A 17,581-nucleotide genomic window follows, 5' to 3' on the forward strand; every position below is an offset into this window, starting at 1 on the left:
AGCCTGGCTTGGAGAATTTTGAGCATTTCTTTGCTAGAGTGTGAGATGAGTGCAATTGTGCAGTAGTTAGCATTCTTTGGCATTGCCTTTCTTTGGGATTGGAATGAAAACTGACCTCTTCTAAGTACTGTGGCCACTGCTAAGTTTTCCAAATTTGCTGGCATACTGAATGCAGCACTTTAACAGCATCATCTTTTACGATTTGAAATAGCTTAACTGGAATTCCATCACCTCCGCTAGCTTCATTCTCAGTGATGCATCCTAAGGCCCACTTGACCTAAGGCCCACAGACACATTCAGGATGTCTGTCTCTAGGTGAGTGATCACACCATCATGATTGTCTGGGTCATGAAGATCTTTTTTTGTATACTTCTTCTGTGTATTCCTGCCACCTCTTCTTAATATCTTCTGCTTCTGTTAGGTCCTTACCATTTTTGTCCTTTATTGAGCCCATCTTTGCATGAAAAGTTCCCTTGGTATCTCTAATTTTCTTGAAGAGAGCTCTAGTCTTCCCCATTCTATTATTTTCCTCTATTTCTTTGCAATAATCACTGAGGAAGGCTTTCTTATCTCTCCTTGCTATTCTTTGGAACTCTGCATTCAAATGGGTATATCTTTCCTTTTCTCCTTTGCCTTTCACTTTTTTTCTTAGCTATTGTAAGGCCTCCTCAGACAACCATTTTGCCATACTTGTCTGTACATATACTTTAAATAAAATTAATGATAATAACCATTAGCAGCTTTCTATATTCATGGAAGCAAGCTAATAATTTGTGTGTATTATCTCATTTACCCATTACGACATTGTGAAACAGATACTATCTATCACTATATCCCATTTTACATAAGAGAAAAATGTGGCTCAGAGAAGCTAGATAATTTGACCAAGGCAACTCTGATTATAAGTGGAAGAACCACCATTTAACTTCTGTCTGTCAGAGTCCAGAGCCCATGCTCTTAATTAGCTGTGGTTAAGAATCAAAATAACTGCAAATGAAAAAGTTCCCCCATTTTACAGTTTAAAAATAGAGGTTCAGAGAAACTCAAAAACACGCCATCAAGCCAATATGTGCAAGTGAGCCGAAAAGAATGACCAAGAAGGTCTCACGAGAGCTTAGTTTTAAAAATGAAAACGAAAAAATCCTTAAAGTAGTAATAAGCCACTTTTAAAGTGGCAGACATTCTGACTCTGCTATAACAATGCATACTTAGACAACAACCATACAATGTTACAAGTGTCTGCATTTAGTTTAGATGGAAGATAGAAGGTGATAACTCTCATACACAGATTTATTGAATCCCAACAATGGACTAGGCACTTTCAAATGTGAATCAAGATGATGTGTGACAAAAATAACCACAGTAACAAAGAAGAGTTGTGTTTGAGCCAAAAAAAAAAAAAAGTTAAAGACTTGGCTAGATCATAAACCTCACATTTTAAGAGAAAAGTAATTATAGAATATTAAGGGGAAAATATGAAACATGAATATGAGCGTTTTCCATGCTATTTTCCATTTCTAACAAAATAAAATATGATCCTTAGGAAATATAATACCAAATTTTTATCCTAGATATATAAACATGACTCCAAAGGCCAGGTATTAACCACCATTCTGCCTTGGTTGCCTGGAATAGATGGTCACGCATCATGCACACATACTCAAGGTAGCCACATCTTCATTCACTTGGAATGGACGGAAAAATTTTCTCAATTAACAGGATTTATTATGACGGAAACTTGTATGGTTATATATTTTGGCTGCTGTTGTTATTAAAGGCTATAAGGAGAGATTTATAACAGAAATTTGTATAGGAACTGTAAGGCAGAAACAGGAATTCATGGTGTCCGCCGTGAAAGTCAAGCTGATTTTGTGTAACTCTAGAGTATCGCATTCTTTCTTATTCTTTTATCATGGCAATAAGGAAGAGAGTGTAACTTACTCATTCTCAAACACAGTTAAATTCCCATAGTAAAGGAGAAATTTCCAGTAGTGTCACGCCATCATTTGAAGGTGGCTGTTACACAGGAAAGCCTAAGAACTGCATGGGAGGGAAAGGTGTATTTATTTATAGCAATAACTAGCAGTTGGGGGAAAAATTAGCATGAGCAATGTTATCTGGTTTAGGTACAAGATTTCATTTTGAAATTTACAACATGCTCCTGAATTATTATATGTATGTGTCAGAACAATATCAGTAGATAGATATAAAAGGGATTTCCCTACACAAAAGTCTACAGATCATTCCTGGAACACTGCAGGGTTGTTGCTTTTTATCTTAAATGTTTGATTTCTTGCCACTAAAGCTTTTCCAGACTCAGAAGTATTAATGAGATAGGCCTTTGATTGGATAGGGGGAAGGGAAGCTGGGAAAAGACCACCCTTGTTTCCAGTGGCAAGAATCCAAAAAAATTAGCTTAGGAAACAGTTATAAGATTGGGCTCCCTTCAGCTTCAACCAAAGATCCCCACACTTGGGCCACCCGCTGGGTCCAGTGTAAGCGAACACAATTGGTAAAGCCTGGTGCCCTGTCAAGCTCCTCCAAGGACAGCAACCCATAATCTAAGAAAATATAAAGTCCCGTCCAAGTTTTAACTTAGCAAATCGCCAAGATCCACAACTTTCCCTGGCTCCAATGTCTGGGCAGTGATAAATATTTTCAGCTTAATAATGTGCTGACTGATTACCACACTTTAATCTAAATGCCTTAAGAGGGTTCTACATTTGAGTCCTAGTTCTAAAATTCTACAATGGCAGGACTAAAAATCTTAACCAAAACCACATCGTTCACATTGTATTTTGGGGGCACTATTAATTTGTCACTACTCTACTCTGTGGCTTCTTCGTTTAGTATTTTCCTACTATAAATACATCCATTTAAAGCTAATATTATGGCAGATAGATGGCTGGGAATTCTTTTCAAACACACACATAGAAGAAAGATATTATTAATATTCCTATGATTCCCCAGTATATATACATAATACTGAAATGAACTGCTCAGTCTACTATGAATGTGATGACACAATTCCTTTAGTATATTTAAATATTGTTTCTAAAAAATAACTCCAAATCATACTACACATTTAATTAAAGGTAGGAATAAGTCATAATAATTTTTATTATATACATACTGCTATAAATACTAGTTTTATATTTGTAGGAAATGCTAAAGGTTATCTACTTACTTTCCAAGGCTAAGGAAAACTTACAAATGTCAAGTGTTTGGGTTTTCCTTTTTTTCAATTTTTTAACCAAGAAATTTTTTTTTAATTTAATAAATTTAATGTGTCATATTGTGCATATTTAAGGTCATATTGTGCAAACTTAAATCAGCACAGTGCTGTGCGTGCTAAGTCACTTCAGTCGTGTCCGACAATTTGCGACCCTATGGATCATAGCCGTTACTTTGATACATTTATACACTGCCAATATGATTGCCAATCCAGTGATATTTATCACATTACATAACTATAGTACAATATTATTATCTATATTCATTACACTGTGCATCAGATATTTATAGTTTATTTACTACTCATTACAAGTGTACTCCTGTATTCCCTTCAAATCATCATTCTTAACCCTACCCAAACTCCTGATAAGCGACCCCATGGACTGCAGTCCACGGGATTACCCCAGCAAGAACACTAGAATGGGTTGCCATTTCTGCCTCTAGGGGATCTTTCAAGGCCAGGGATTAAACCCACATCTCCTGCAGTTCAAGCCCATTTTACCCTGTGTTTTTACAGGTTTAACTTTTTCAGAGTCCCACATATAAGTGATATCATATAGTACTTGTCTTTCTCTGTCCATCTTATCTTACTTGGCACAGTGTGCTCAAGATCCACCCATGTTGTGGATATCCTCCCTTCTCATAGTTGAATAATATTCTAGGGTGTAAATGTACCATATCTTATTTTTATCCATTCAACCATTGATGGGCATTTGGGTTGTTTCCATATCTTGGCTATTTTGTGAATAATACTGTCAATAAGCCTGAGAGTGTATATATTGCATGGGAAATACTGTTTTCATTTCCTTTGATTTATACCCAGAAGTAGAGTTGCTAGATCATACAGAAGATTTTTTTTTTAATTTTTTAAGGAACCTCCAAATGATCTCCATACTGGTTGGATCGATTTATATTCCCACCAACAATATTTAAGGGCTCCCTTCTCACCACATCTTCATCCTCCTGTTGTCTCTTGTCTTCTTGATGATAGCCATTCTAAGTTGTGAAGTGACATCTCTTGTGATTTTGATGTGCATTTCCCTGATAATCAGTGATGCTAAGCATATTTTCATGTGTCTGTTGGCCATTTTGATGTCCTCTTTGGAAAAATGTGCATTAGCTCTTCTGCCCACCAAGTGTTTCTTTTACATTTCCATATGTTACTTATAGGGTGACAACAATGACAGATGTGATGAAATGCATGATACTGCTTGCACATTAGAGCCTAGAACTACGGTACAATACCTTCACTGTGACTGAAGGGACAAAGTCAGCTCCCACTTCAACATCAGTAGCTTGCTGTAAACACAGAATTGAAAATTAAAGGGAGGAAAGAATTGTTTAAGTACTATACACCAGTAAGTAAACACAGTGGGTTTGACATATACTTCCCACCACTAAAAAAGAAAGGCAAAACGGATTTATCACTCTGATGACAGACTAAAAGAATTACTGGATATTGTGGATGGCTTCATTTGGAAAGTCACGAACTAATATTAAAAAACACACCCACCAAAAAAGGGAAGAAAAGTTCACATACTTTATTATCAAACTACTGCCAAGTTTCCTTAAAAATGGAAACTAATTCTATTAATTCATCCTTTATATTATATAAAACAAGACCTCTATATATTTTCTATGTAAACATTATGCCATTTTTTTAGGTCTTTGTGTTTTTAACTTGCCAAAGGTATGCTTTATTCTAATTAATAATATGTATCTAAGGCATGTAATTAATGATATAAAGATTGAGTGGCCTTACATCTAGAAAAAACAAAAGTAGCAGTTTGTTTGTTTTTTTTTTACTAGTACATATCATAAATTCTTTCACTCTTTGAGAATCAGCCTGGGTTACCTGGTCCTATCTCTTAAAGAATTCAGAATATAATAGAGCAAATATTTCCCTAGAATTTTTAACTTATTTTTTGGAGCAGTAGATTGAGAGGAAAATATGGTCACTATATGACAGAAAAAGATCAAAAGGTAACATATCTTCTAATAATACCCACATAGATTCCTAAGGGAACAATTATGATCATAAAGTTTCTATCCAACCAATGAATAAATCCATTGTACTTTAAATTAGCCTACTTGGAATGATTTTACTGAGAAAAATTAAGCCTCTTCTACAGAGAATGAGATGGCTGGATGGCATCACCGACTCTACGGACATGAGTTTGGGTGAACTCCGGGAGTTGGTGATGGACAGGGAGGCCTGGCATGCTGTGATTCATGGGGTCGCAGAGAGTCGGACACGACTGAGCGACTGAACTGAACTGAAGCAGTGGGGATCAGTATGATGTCATGGTCATCAGCATAATTAAGAGTAAGGATATTCATATCCTATATATGATTCCATAGGAAACTGTATATGAACTCTGATTCAACTTCTCAATCAAGAAGAGAGGATAGCGACATTTGTCTCTTCTATAAAAGACACCAGTCTAGCACAAATTATATTATTTTTTGGAAGTGTGCTTTCGCAACAATGACTGAGAATAAAATATTAAGCCAAGCTTTTTGCTCTAGTATTACTTAAAATCCAGGAAATGTTTTACATTTAGCTGTCGACAAATCTAGAAAAGAAACCAACATCTCCTGTTTCTCGCTCTTTTCAATCCATGCCTAATCACCTTGATATTTCAAGGACAAAAGTCCTTTAGAAACATGAAATAGCCAGAGAGAAATAGCTATATGGAGACAATATGGCACCAAAGCCACATAAATCATTGGACTGATGTTTTCCAATGAGACGAATATGATACTCTCAAGAATCCTTTCCTTGCTTAAGAAGGAAAAGAACTGTGAGATGGGGGAAATGGAGCTGGAAAGAGATAACTAGTTTAGAGGAAAAAGCACTTCAGGTTACCAGTAGGGAAATACATATTAAAATACAGTGCTATTACATAAAGCCTTTACTTACAAAGATCAAAAGTTGCTAAAGAACAGAAAGGGAATTCCTCATTTCAAATAGCCTACGTCTAAGAGAAAAACCTAGAAAAAAAGTATAAGTTTCCCAAAGGAAAAAAAGAATCATTTCCAAGGCAAGAAAATGTGTGTACATTTGTCAGCTAACTAAGCAGAAAAGTTCCACTCAGACTACACCCTTCAGGTAGAGTGAGAAATGGTGTGCTGAATATCCAATGTTTAGAACAGTACCTCTACTATGTGACTCAACTGAGTGAATGTTTCTTTCATATATAGTCCTAATTTTTTTTAAAAAAAAGAATATCCAACTTACTATACTGTCAATGTTAATGCAATTTTTATCACAACTTGGGTTGGCTGTTTGTACTAAGTTTATTCTTTAAAAAGCTATGGAATTACTCACTATATTGTGTTCTGATACTTAAAATCAAAGTCATTTTCTAAGCAAAGTTATATGACATAGATCTCATATACAGTAAAACGAGTGAATCTGATCACTTGCCTAAATTGATCAACTTTGGTACAGACACAGATAAACTAGATAGATTTTGGCCTGACTTCAGGCAGTGAGAGAAAACCAACCATAATCTAACAAGTGCTTAAAGAAGATTAAACAAAGAGATAAGGTAATGTAACCAAGGACAGTCCCCCTTTCTGGTTTTTCAGCTTTATTATTCATTTATAGAGCAAATATATACTGAACACCCATTATGTGACTGGCATTAAGGAAATGGCAGTCAATTTTCCTAGGTGGCACAGTGGTAAAAAATCTGCCTGCCAACGCAGGAGACACAAGAGACATTGGTTTGAACCCTGGGTAGGAAAGATCCCCTGGAGAAGGAAATGGTCCAGTATTCTTGCCTGGAAAATTCCATGGACAGAGGTGCCTAGCAGGCTACAGTCCATAGGGTTACAAAGAGTCAGACATGACTCAGCAACTGAGCACACACGAGACAACTGGAACGGTGACGGCTGTGGTGGGGTTGATGATCATGAATATTATTATAATGATTTGTTAGTTAATTATTATAATTCAGCAAAGTGGATTCTATTACTATTACCATTTTACAGATGATAAAATTGAGACAAAAAATTAAATACCTTGCTCTGGGTCACACAAATAGAAATGGGAGAAAAAGTAATTCCTGGCCCAACTCTTTATTCTTAAACTACTCTCCCACCACAGCCACTGTAATATATTAAAGACTATAAATTATCAAACTTTGAGTCATGCCTTCCATAAACATTTTCTCATTGAACATTCAACGAAAATGTAGTGGGTTCGGTATTATTCATCTGGAGTAGGATTATCTCAATACTCCAGTACTGAAAAAGTTTGAAAAAATAAAGTAGGGAGATTCAGAGTAATGGTAAGAACCTCTTTGACAAACCCCCTTCCCTTCCCCTTTTTTAAGATAGAAATCCTGCCAAAGAAATTTGTTATCACACTGAAATGCTAGAAATGTTTTTTTCTAAAAAGTAACAAGGCCTAAAACTCATCTTCCCTGAAGTTTCCACCTGGAGACCCAGATTTTAAACCAATACAATCTGATTCCACTATATCAGAGTCCACCACTATCATAAACCCTCTTAAAGTCTGCAAATACACCTACAGATACTGAATCAAAGTTAGGAGAAACCATGGCAGAGATTTTCAGGTCATCTTCTCTCTCATTCAGGGGCCAAACATCTGTAATTTTAAGAGAAAAAAAAAAAGATATTTAATCATAAAGTAAAAATTGCTATATAAAGTTGTTTTAAGGTTTATCTATACTTTATGTCAAAAGACAATCCCATAAATGTATTCACAAGTTGAAAAAAAAAATGATGCAATACAGAATGAAAAGCTTTCCCCTCTCCATTACTGTAAAGAAAGACTGTCTTTTTTCCCAAAGATATGAGCTAAGATGTGACCCACTGACTGACCTATGTTAGGAATTGCAATTCCCTCTCTTTAGCTACTATTAGAAGCCCAAAAGAGTATAACCCAAGAGGGTAAATTGGCTATAACTGCTGGGAGAAATATCAACAACATCAGATATGCAGATGATACCTCCCTAATGGCAGAATGCTAATAGGAACTAAAGAGCCTCTTGATGAAGGTTAAAGAGGAAGAGTGGAAAAACTGGCTTAAAACTCAACATTCAAAAAACTAAGATTATGACATCTTAAGAGCGTTTGCCATCACTTTGTGAGGAAATGGCAACCCACTCCAGTATTCTTGCCTGGAGAATTCCATGGACAGAGGAGCCTGGCAGGCTACAGTCTATGGGGTCGCAAAGAGTTGGACACACTACACGACTAACACATACACACACATACACGGCAAATAGATGGGGAAACAATGGAAACAAGGGCAGATTTTATTTTCTTGGGCTCCAAAATCACTGTGGATGGTGACTACAGCCATGAAATTAAAAGATGCTTGTTCCTTGGAAGAAAATCTATGATCAACCTAGACAGCATATTAAAAAGCATAGACATCACTTTGCCAACAAAGGTCCATATACTCAAAGTTATGGTTTTTCCAGTAGTCATATATGGTTGTGACAGTTGGACCATAAAGAAGGCTGAGTGCTAAAAATTGATGTTTTTGAATTATGGTGCTGGAGAAGACTCTTAAGAGTCCCTTGGACAGAAAGGAGATCAAACCAGTCAATCCTAAAGGAAATCAACCCTGAATATTCATTGGAAAGACTGATGTCAAAACTGAAGCTCCAATACTTTGGTCACCTGATACCAAGAGACAACTCATTGGAAAAGACCCTGATGCTGGGAAAGATTGAAGGCAGGAGGAAAAGTTGGTGAATGAGATGGTTGGATGCCACCATCAACTCAATGAACATGAGTTTCAGCAAACTACAAGATAGTGAAGGACAGGGAAGACTGGCGTGCTGCAGTCTGTGCGGTTGCAAAGAGTTGGGCACAGTTTAGCAACTGAACAACAACAACAAATCAAAATGTAAAATTCACCCAAAAAAACGTAAAATTCACATAACCTGTGACCTAAAAATTCTATTTTCAAACATTTATCCAGTACTAATGTCCAAGGGGTTTCTCTGTTGCTGGTAATTATCAAAAACAAAACAGCCTAAACTAAGTTATATTTCTGTTAATAGGGAAATAGTTAACTAAGTTATGGTATTATCAATACTGTGCAATTGTCCAAAACCCAAAACTGTTAAGTAAGAGTGATATCCATCTTTATACACCGACAAGGAAAGAACTCCAAGTATGCTATTGAGCTAAAAAAGCAAGATGTAGTACAGTGTCTCTAATACACACAAATTTGTGTAAAAACAATTATATAAACAGAAAACTTTCTTACACAATACACGAAACTATTAATAAAGGTTACATTTAAACACTCTAGTAGAAGAAAGACCTGGGTTTTCTGCTTTCAGTACTGTTTGAATTGCTTTTTACCATGTTCATTTTATTTTCAACTTAAAATTCCATAATTTCAAAAACATTTATAGTATATAATGAAATATTATGAATAAGCCATAGAGTGCTGAAATAAACAAGAAACATAAATAATACATATGCACATTCAGTTCAGTCGCTCAGTCGTGTCCTACTCTTTGTGACCCCATGAATCACAGCACCCTGTCCATCACCAACTCCCGGAGTTCACTCAAACCCATGTCCATCGAGTCAGTGATGCCATCAGCCATCTCATCCTCTGTCATCCCCTTCTCCTCCTGCCCTCCGTCCCTCCCAGCATCAGGGTCTTTTCCAACAAGTCAACTCTTCACATGAGGTGGCCAAAGTATTTGAGTTTCATCTTTAGCATCAGTCCTTCCAATGAACACCCAGGATTGATCTCCTTTAGGATGGACTGTTTGGATCTCCTTGCAGTCCAAGGGACTCTCAAGAGGCTTCTCCAACACCACAGTTCAAAAGCATCAATTCTTCGGTGCTCAGCTTTCTTCACAGTCCAACTCTCACATCCATACATGACCACTGGAAAAACCATAGCCTTGACTAGACAGACCTTGGTTGGCAAAGTAATGTCTCTGCTTTTTAATATACTATCAAGGTTGGTCATAACTTTCCTTCCAAGGAGTAAGCGTCTTTTAATTTCATGGCTGCAATCACCATCTGCAGTGATTTTGGAGCCCCCAAAAATAAAGTCTGACACTGTTTCCACTGTTTCCCCATCCATTTCCCATGAAGTGATGGGACCAGATGCCATGATCTTGGTTTTCTGAATGTGGAGCTTTAAGCCAACTTTTTCACCTTCCTCTTTCACTTTCATCAAGAGGCCCTTTAGTTCCTCTTCACTTTCTGCCATAAGGGTGTTGTCATCTGCGTATTTGAGGTTATTGATATTTCTCTCAGCAATCTTGATTCCAGCTTGTGCTTCTTCAAGCCCAGCCTTTTCTAAAACCTTTTCCTCTGCCTTTTCTAAAACCAGCTTGAACATCTGGAAGTTCACGGTTCACATATTGCTGAAGCCTTGCTTGAAGAATTTTGAGCATTACTTTACTAGCGTGTGAGATGAATGCAATTGTGCGGTAGTTTGAGCATTCTTTAGCATTGCCTTTCTTTGGGATTGGAATGAAAACTGACCTTTTCCAGTCCTGTGGCCACTGCTGAGTTTTTCAAATTTGCTGGCATATTGACATGTATATATACATACATAGGGCATCCCTGGTGGCTCAGCTGGTAAAGAATCCACCTGGAATGCATGAGACCTGAGTTTGATCCCTGGGTTGGGACGATCTCCTGGAGAAGGGAACAGCTGCCCACTCCAGTATTTTAGTATTCTGGGCTTGAAGAATTCCATGGACTGTGTAATCCATGGGGTTGCAACGTCGGACACAACTGAGTGACCTTCACTTAATACATAATAATACATAGATATGTGCAGATTATTGGCTGCCACCCTAACATCCATTCTTCCCTTCTCCTCCTCCTTTGTGGTAGACCCCTAATTCTGCTAATTCACTTTCATCTAATTCACTTCCATCGAATGCCCCTAATTCACTTCCATCTTAATCACTGGATTGGTCAAATCCAAGCATGGTGATTTCATTCCCCTGACCTTTGTTATTTCAGGCCTGAGCATGGAACCTAATCCTGGCAGATATGAGGTGAGAACTGGTGTGAGTTGGGGTGCTGGTATGTGGTTCTTGGAGAGTTATTCTTCCCTAATAAGTGGGGAGACTTGGGAGAAATATCTGTCTTTTCCCTGGAAATCATATTTGTACATGTTGCCTGGAACTGCTGAAATAACCCTGTGACCCTGAGAGGGAACATCCCCCAAACCCTGAGGATGGCTGACTGAAAATATAGAAAGCATTTGGATGATGTCACATGAACCCACTGTCTCACAGAAAGAACTGCCTACAACCACCACCAGACATTCTCACCAAAACGGCAATATTTGGAATAGGAATTTCCACAACTTAGAGCACAAAAGGTTGCTCACTGCCCACCCAGTAATGAATCTTTGATTCTTCTTTACTAAAAAAGAGTCCAATTTTATCCTAAGCTTGGAGCCTAATCCTGAGCTCAACCTAAGTGTTCAACCAAAACGCTAAATTTTCCAGCCTCTTTTGCAGCTTTGGAGTGGCCAATGAGATATGAGCAGAAGTTGTTCAGGGTGTGGCTTCCAGGAAAGATCCATAAGTGGGCTGACTCAGCTGCAGATGTGAGGCAGGAGTTCCAAAAGCCATCCTTGAACCAACAGAAGACCCAGGTGAGAAGGACTCAAAAGTCCCTCACGACAGTGGAACTGCCAAACCAACCCTGGACTGCTCATTACTGGACTTCTTTTCCATGAGAAAGAAGTAAACCTCTGCCTTGTTTAAGCCACCTTATTTGGGCATTCTGTTATAGACAGCCAGACGTAAGTCTGAACAACACAATTTCCAACAAGGTTACCAAGCACAAATGTTTCTACCACTCAATGGTAGAAGCAACTTAAGTTATCCTAGACATATTTCAAATGGGTGCAGACTTTCAGTTATATGCCTATATCTTACTGTTCTCTTTTCCTTCCTGAAGACATGCTGTGTGGGAGTCTATGTCAATACTGTACTCATTCCTTCATACTTATCCCAAGGTAAGAACATATCAACTATCTAAATAAATCATAAGGAAACTCCATTTTTGAAAGTGTCTATTAACAGATGTTGTTGACTACTGGTAACAGAAATGCAAGGCAGGATTCTCACTAATGATTTGAATATGAAAAGCTTCAAAATCCATGAGCCATACAGAAATTATTACTAGTGATATTATTTCATGCTTATAACATATACTCCTCATAAAACTTACACACATAAAGTCAGCTTCAAAAACACTTTTATTATGGTAGATAATACACACCATGTGTACAACAAAATGTACCCTTTAAGTTGGCTTTATATTTTGCTGCAATTCTTGCTTTGAAGAAAAAAAAAAAAAAACTTTAAGTTCTGAACATAACCCACAAGACTGAAAAGAACATTTTTTTTGCAAGTTAAAGTCACCCTGCTAAAATAGATGGCATTTAAATGAATAATGAGGTCATCAAAAAGTTCGGAGTTTTAACTTCTCATAATCTGCTATAGTGAAATGATTTGGTGCTTTTATATAATTATAGGTATTTTAATGAACAAATACACCACAATTTTATAAGTGCAAAAAATAGTAAATTTTTTCCATATTCTAGAAATAAACTATGTTAAAAGTCTTTCCCTTTTTTTAAAAGAGTCTCTGTTTCATTTTTATGAATAAAATCAAATGATGGTGGCAAAGAAGGGGCAGAGAACTTCAAATATTAACTTTGAGGTTATATAAATAATAAACTTTGCACTCAAGTCTGTGGGTTCATCCCTAGCTTAATTAGCAGTTATTTCAATATACAAAGAAGAATCAGAGTAATGACAAGTAAAACAGCCTATCCCTGGGTGAAAAGACTGGAGTACTCAAGAGCATCATTTTGGCCACCAAAAAGTAACTTAGCTATAAGGGATTTTTCTGAGAAATGTTTTACATAATCAAGTGTTAATCAAAATATCACTAGCACATTGTTTATAGAAATGTCACAATCTCAAGACATAAAACTTGAAGTGAAAAGTTACATTAAATCTAATGAACTCTGGAAATGTCATGTTTCATATATATATATACATACATACATATATATACACACACACACATATATATATATTCCACTCTTCCCCAATTATATTTTTAAATGACAAAATGAGACTTATATTCCATTAATCCAAAAACATTAGCATCAAAAATGGGAAACGTGTATATTGCAATATGACACACCCAATTTTAACTACTCTCTATGCTGGGAAAGGTTGGGGGCGGGAGGAGAAGGGGACGACGGAGAATGAGATGGCTGGATGGCATCACCGACTCTGTGGACATGAGTTTGAGTGTACTCCGGGAGTTGGTGATGGACAGGGAGGCCTGGCGTGCTGTGATTCATGGGGTCGCGGAGAGTCGGACACGACTGAGCGACTGAACTGAACTGAACTGAACTGATTTGACCAGAGGGTGCCGACAACAATTGGGTTTTTAAATATTTGGAGATACTTAAAAGACCCAAGTTTCAATTGTTTACTTTCAATACTTTCTAAAAGAAAGTGTAAAACCAAAACAAAACAATTTTATTTTAATATTCACATTTTGAAATATATTATCTAAATTCCTCTGAATCTCTCTTGGTAATGTAGACTCAAAAATACATAACTCTAGGAAAGTGATTAGACCAGGATTAAGATTGGCTCTGTTGTTTTGGTTGGCTTTTGATGCTCTGCTTCTTTTATTATTCCTACTTGTTTTAACATTTCTTTTATGTGAAAATAGTCCATATTTTTTCTCATTTAAAAAATACTTTTACCTGACCCTGAGAAGAGAACTTAAAGTAATGCTTTTCACATGTCCAACTCAAATTGCAGGATTGGTGTTTTGTTTCTCCTTTTAATTTATAATAAAATTATACCCTTGTGAATCCCAAAGTAAGATAATATTGAGTTATACAAAACTCAGGAACTGAAAATATCATCAGCCTCTGAGTCACTAGAAATCAGCATACCACAAGCTACACTCCATTTGGATGGCTAATTAACTACAAACATAAATTATCTCACTAGGCTGCAAATGACTACATTTTTAGTAATAAAGTAGTAACTCATGTACTGCTCTGGTTTCCTTTAAAAGAAGCAACTAAAATTTTTTCAGGGATATTAGAAGTTAATAAATGATCACTCTAAACTGTAATGTTCTTCTAAAGGCCTAAAATCACTACCTGAAGAAATATATGTTCCTTTCTTAGAGTTTAAAGGAAAAAACCTAGATAGCACTGTCTGTGAAACACACTAACAAAAGTATTACCTTAAATAGAACATATTTTTCAGAAACTATAGTATACAAATTAAGCACAAAGACTAGTATGTTAAAGAGCAATGCTGTTTTTACAAAAATGATTTTAATTAAGCCTGGGGGAGAAAATCAACATGTACAAAATACTATCCATATACAAAATAATATAAATTTTATGATGAACATTACAACAGAAAGCTGAAAATGAGATACCTTGTGATTTGTTAACATTTTTGATGACTTTCTGAAGTTCTTTCAACTCCATATCAAGTTCATCATAGTTTAGTTCTCTAGATTCAACTTTTGGAGCTTGGAACAAAGAAGGATCTGTCCCCAGGTATGAACACTGCAAATGACCATCATCACTCAGAGTGACTATCACTCCCTTTAAATCACTTTAAAAAAAAAAAAAGGAAGAGAAAATGAGACATAATTAAAAATGTTTAATGGATTTAGACTTAACCAACTACACTTTCATTCAATTCAGCTTCACATACCATTAAGAAAATGGAGGAGGCCATGAAAAGAAATGTGGGCCCTTCTCTGTTCCTTTTGTTTCTCTCGACCCTTGGGACATATGGTCCCCCTCCCTCCCCAGGTCCACTCACCATGGCTTCCTTCTCGTGCACTCCTACTCAAGGAGCTCACTGGTCTGTTCTCTCCCCCTTCACTTTTAGATAGAAGTCTCCTTTTCTCTCACTTACTAGCTCTTTCCCTATCACTCTTATCATCCTGATTATCTCTTTTCCCCCCCATCCTTTCACTCTTTTTTTCTTCCTTATCTCTGTTATTCTCTAGAAACAGCCATAATATATAAATTATAGATAACTTAAGCATAAATGTTTAAAAATAAAAGTTATATGTTTTCCTGTACTTACTAAGATGCTACTGCTGCTAAGTTGCTTCAGTCGTGTCCGACTCTGTGTGACCCCATAGACGGAAGCCCACCAGGCTCCCCTGTCTCTGGGATTCTACAGGCAAGAACACTGGAGTGGGTTGCCATTTCCTTCTCCAATGTGTGAAAGTGAAAAGTGAAAGTGAAGTCGCTCAGTCGTGTCCGACCCCTAGCAACCCCATGGACTGCAGCCCACCAGGCTCCTCCATCCATGGGATTTTCCAGGCAAGAGTACTGGAGTGGCTTGCCATTGCCTATAGAAGTAGATGAAATGATGCTATTTGCTTCCTCCCCCATCCTGCTCAGAGGGAAAGAAGCTCAATATTGTCATGAGTTATTTTTGAACTGATATATAATGACTTTGTTTGTTGTGTTTTCTACTGGCCTTTGATTTTTACAAAAGTTTTCCAACCCTGTTATAAAGGTTAAATATTAATCAAAAACAACAGAAAACTAGAGAAATACAATAACTTGAAAAAAAAATGTTGTTATTCATCTGAAGAAAAAGAGTTAGGATATATAGGGTCTAGGACTCATTCAGAACAAATAAGAATTTTTAAATTCTTTTGGTCACGAAAAAATGTAGCTCATTAATCTAAAAGTTCAGCTTGACAGAGTAAACACTATCATTGCTCAATTCATCCCATAAGGTGGCCACCAGCAACTTTACCATCTGCTGTAAACACAATATTCCTACACAGTCTTTCTCCAGGGCTTATACTTAATTCTGTACTGTGACTTCATAATAATAAAAAATACATTGGTATCACTGATTCAACAGATTAAAAAACTAGCTAAAAACTAAAAGGATACTTAGGTTCTAGCTCTAACTCTGCCCAATGTAGCTGAGTCAACTTGGTGAAGTCTTCCTAAATGCCCTTATTTCTGAAATGAAAAGGTGAAAGGAGGTGATCCTCAAAGGTCTTTAAGTCGAAGAAACTTGTTCTGCCAATCTAGCTCAGAAAATAAATACTCCCAAATAAAATTATTTTCCTAAAATAAAATGTGTCACCCCTACAGAACCTCTGGACCTGACCTTTTCTTTTCAGGCAACTGAAGCCACCTACTGGCCATAGAAATCTCAACTTCCAGCTTGGACAAACTCATTTCAAGAGGGCAAACCTCTGTCCCTATTGAGTTAGTCTGTTCCCCACTCTACTCTGACCTACTAAATTCTGGGAACACAATAAGTCCTAAGGAAACACTAGGAAACTAAAAGGCAGAGGTTCTCAGATAATGTGGTAATCATCAACTCTTTGAATCCAAAAGGGATATATCCATTTCATCTTCACCCTTTGAGGGGTCCATTATAAAGGAAACCTAGCATGAGCCAATATAAGTATATCTTACTATCCAAATTTATTTGGTCTTTGAACTGGATATCTTATTAGAGAATCAGTTACATCCCACTGTTTTAGATGGCAAAAAGCAATAATTTAAACCCAGGGATTTATCTAAAAATTTATCTGAACCTATTAAGTTTCTGAGTTCAGACAGAGTTTGATAGTGGTATACACACATACTTTCTTCAGTGTCTCAAAAAGAAAAAAATCTTTACTGATGGTTTGAGGTGTTCAATAGGAAAAGAGAGGAGCCAGGATCTCTCCTTACTGAAAGAGCTTACCAAGGGTCTCCAGAATGCCTTCACGCTAAATTATAAAACTTAAGCAATTTACTTTTTTCTTATCAATGGCATTAGAGCCATTACATACAATTTGGATCAAATAACAAAAATTTAGAATAGCTGGATTCATTTAACATTGCATGTTTTATTCCATAGGAACACTAATACAAGCTCTAAAAACTTTAGAATAAATCAGTGAAATTTCTATGATGGGACAGGCAGTTTGACACAGGCCTATAGTACTACTTAACATATAAGTAACGTCATCACTCGTTATCTTAAACACAAAGAAAATTTTTAATATACATATATATCATTTATAAAGTTAAGCTGAACATAAGTATAAAGCCCAATTTAAATAGAAAAACAAGATTTTTTTAAATATCTTGATTTTTTATGTTAAAAAAGATTTTTTTTTAATCTTTCTACTTAAAAAATATCTTCTTACACAATATTTATTGTCCATGTAAGTGACAGAATTTTATGCTGGAAGATGTCATCAAGTAAATCAAGTATTGTGTACCCCATTACTTACACATTTAAAGTAGAGTTAACACTGCCAAATT

At 36.4% G+C, this 17,581-nt stretch overlaps 1 protein-coding gene across 3 annotated transcripts in view; it reads right to left on the reverse strand.

The window, feature by feature from the left end:
- BBS9 (Bardet-Biedl syndrome 9) overlaps positions 1-17,581 on the reverse strand; it is a 491,843-nt gene that overhangs the window by 284,260 nt on the left and 190,002 nt on the right. For all 3 annotated transcript variants that reach the window (XM_055420896.2, XM_055420898.2, XM_055420895.2), the window contains exons 10-12: positions 14,710-14,891; positions 7,776-7,852; positions 4,480-4,533 (exon numbers count right to left, since the gene is read on the reverse strand). In XM_055420896.2, the coding sequence (XP_055276871.2) occupies positions 4,480-4,533; positions 7,776-7,852; positions 14,710-14,891 (313 nt within the window). The remainder of the gene's footprint in view (positions 1-4,479; positions 4,534-7,775; positions 7,853-14,709; positions 14,892-17,581) is intronic.

The sequence above is a fragment of the Moschus berezovskii genome, chromosome 3 (assembly GCF_049115385.1).
Source record: "Moschus berezovskii isolate FMDL1 chromosome 3, NW_MosBer_1.0, whole genome shotgun sequence".
In the NCBI taxonomy this organism is placed as follows: Eukaryota; Metazoa; Chordata; class Mammalia; order Artiodactyla; family Moschidae; genus Moschus; species Moschus berezovskii.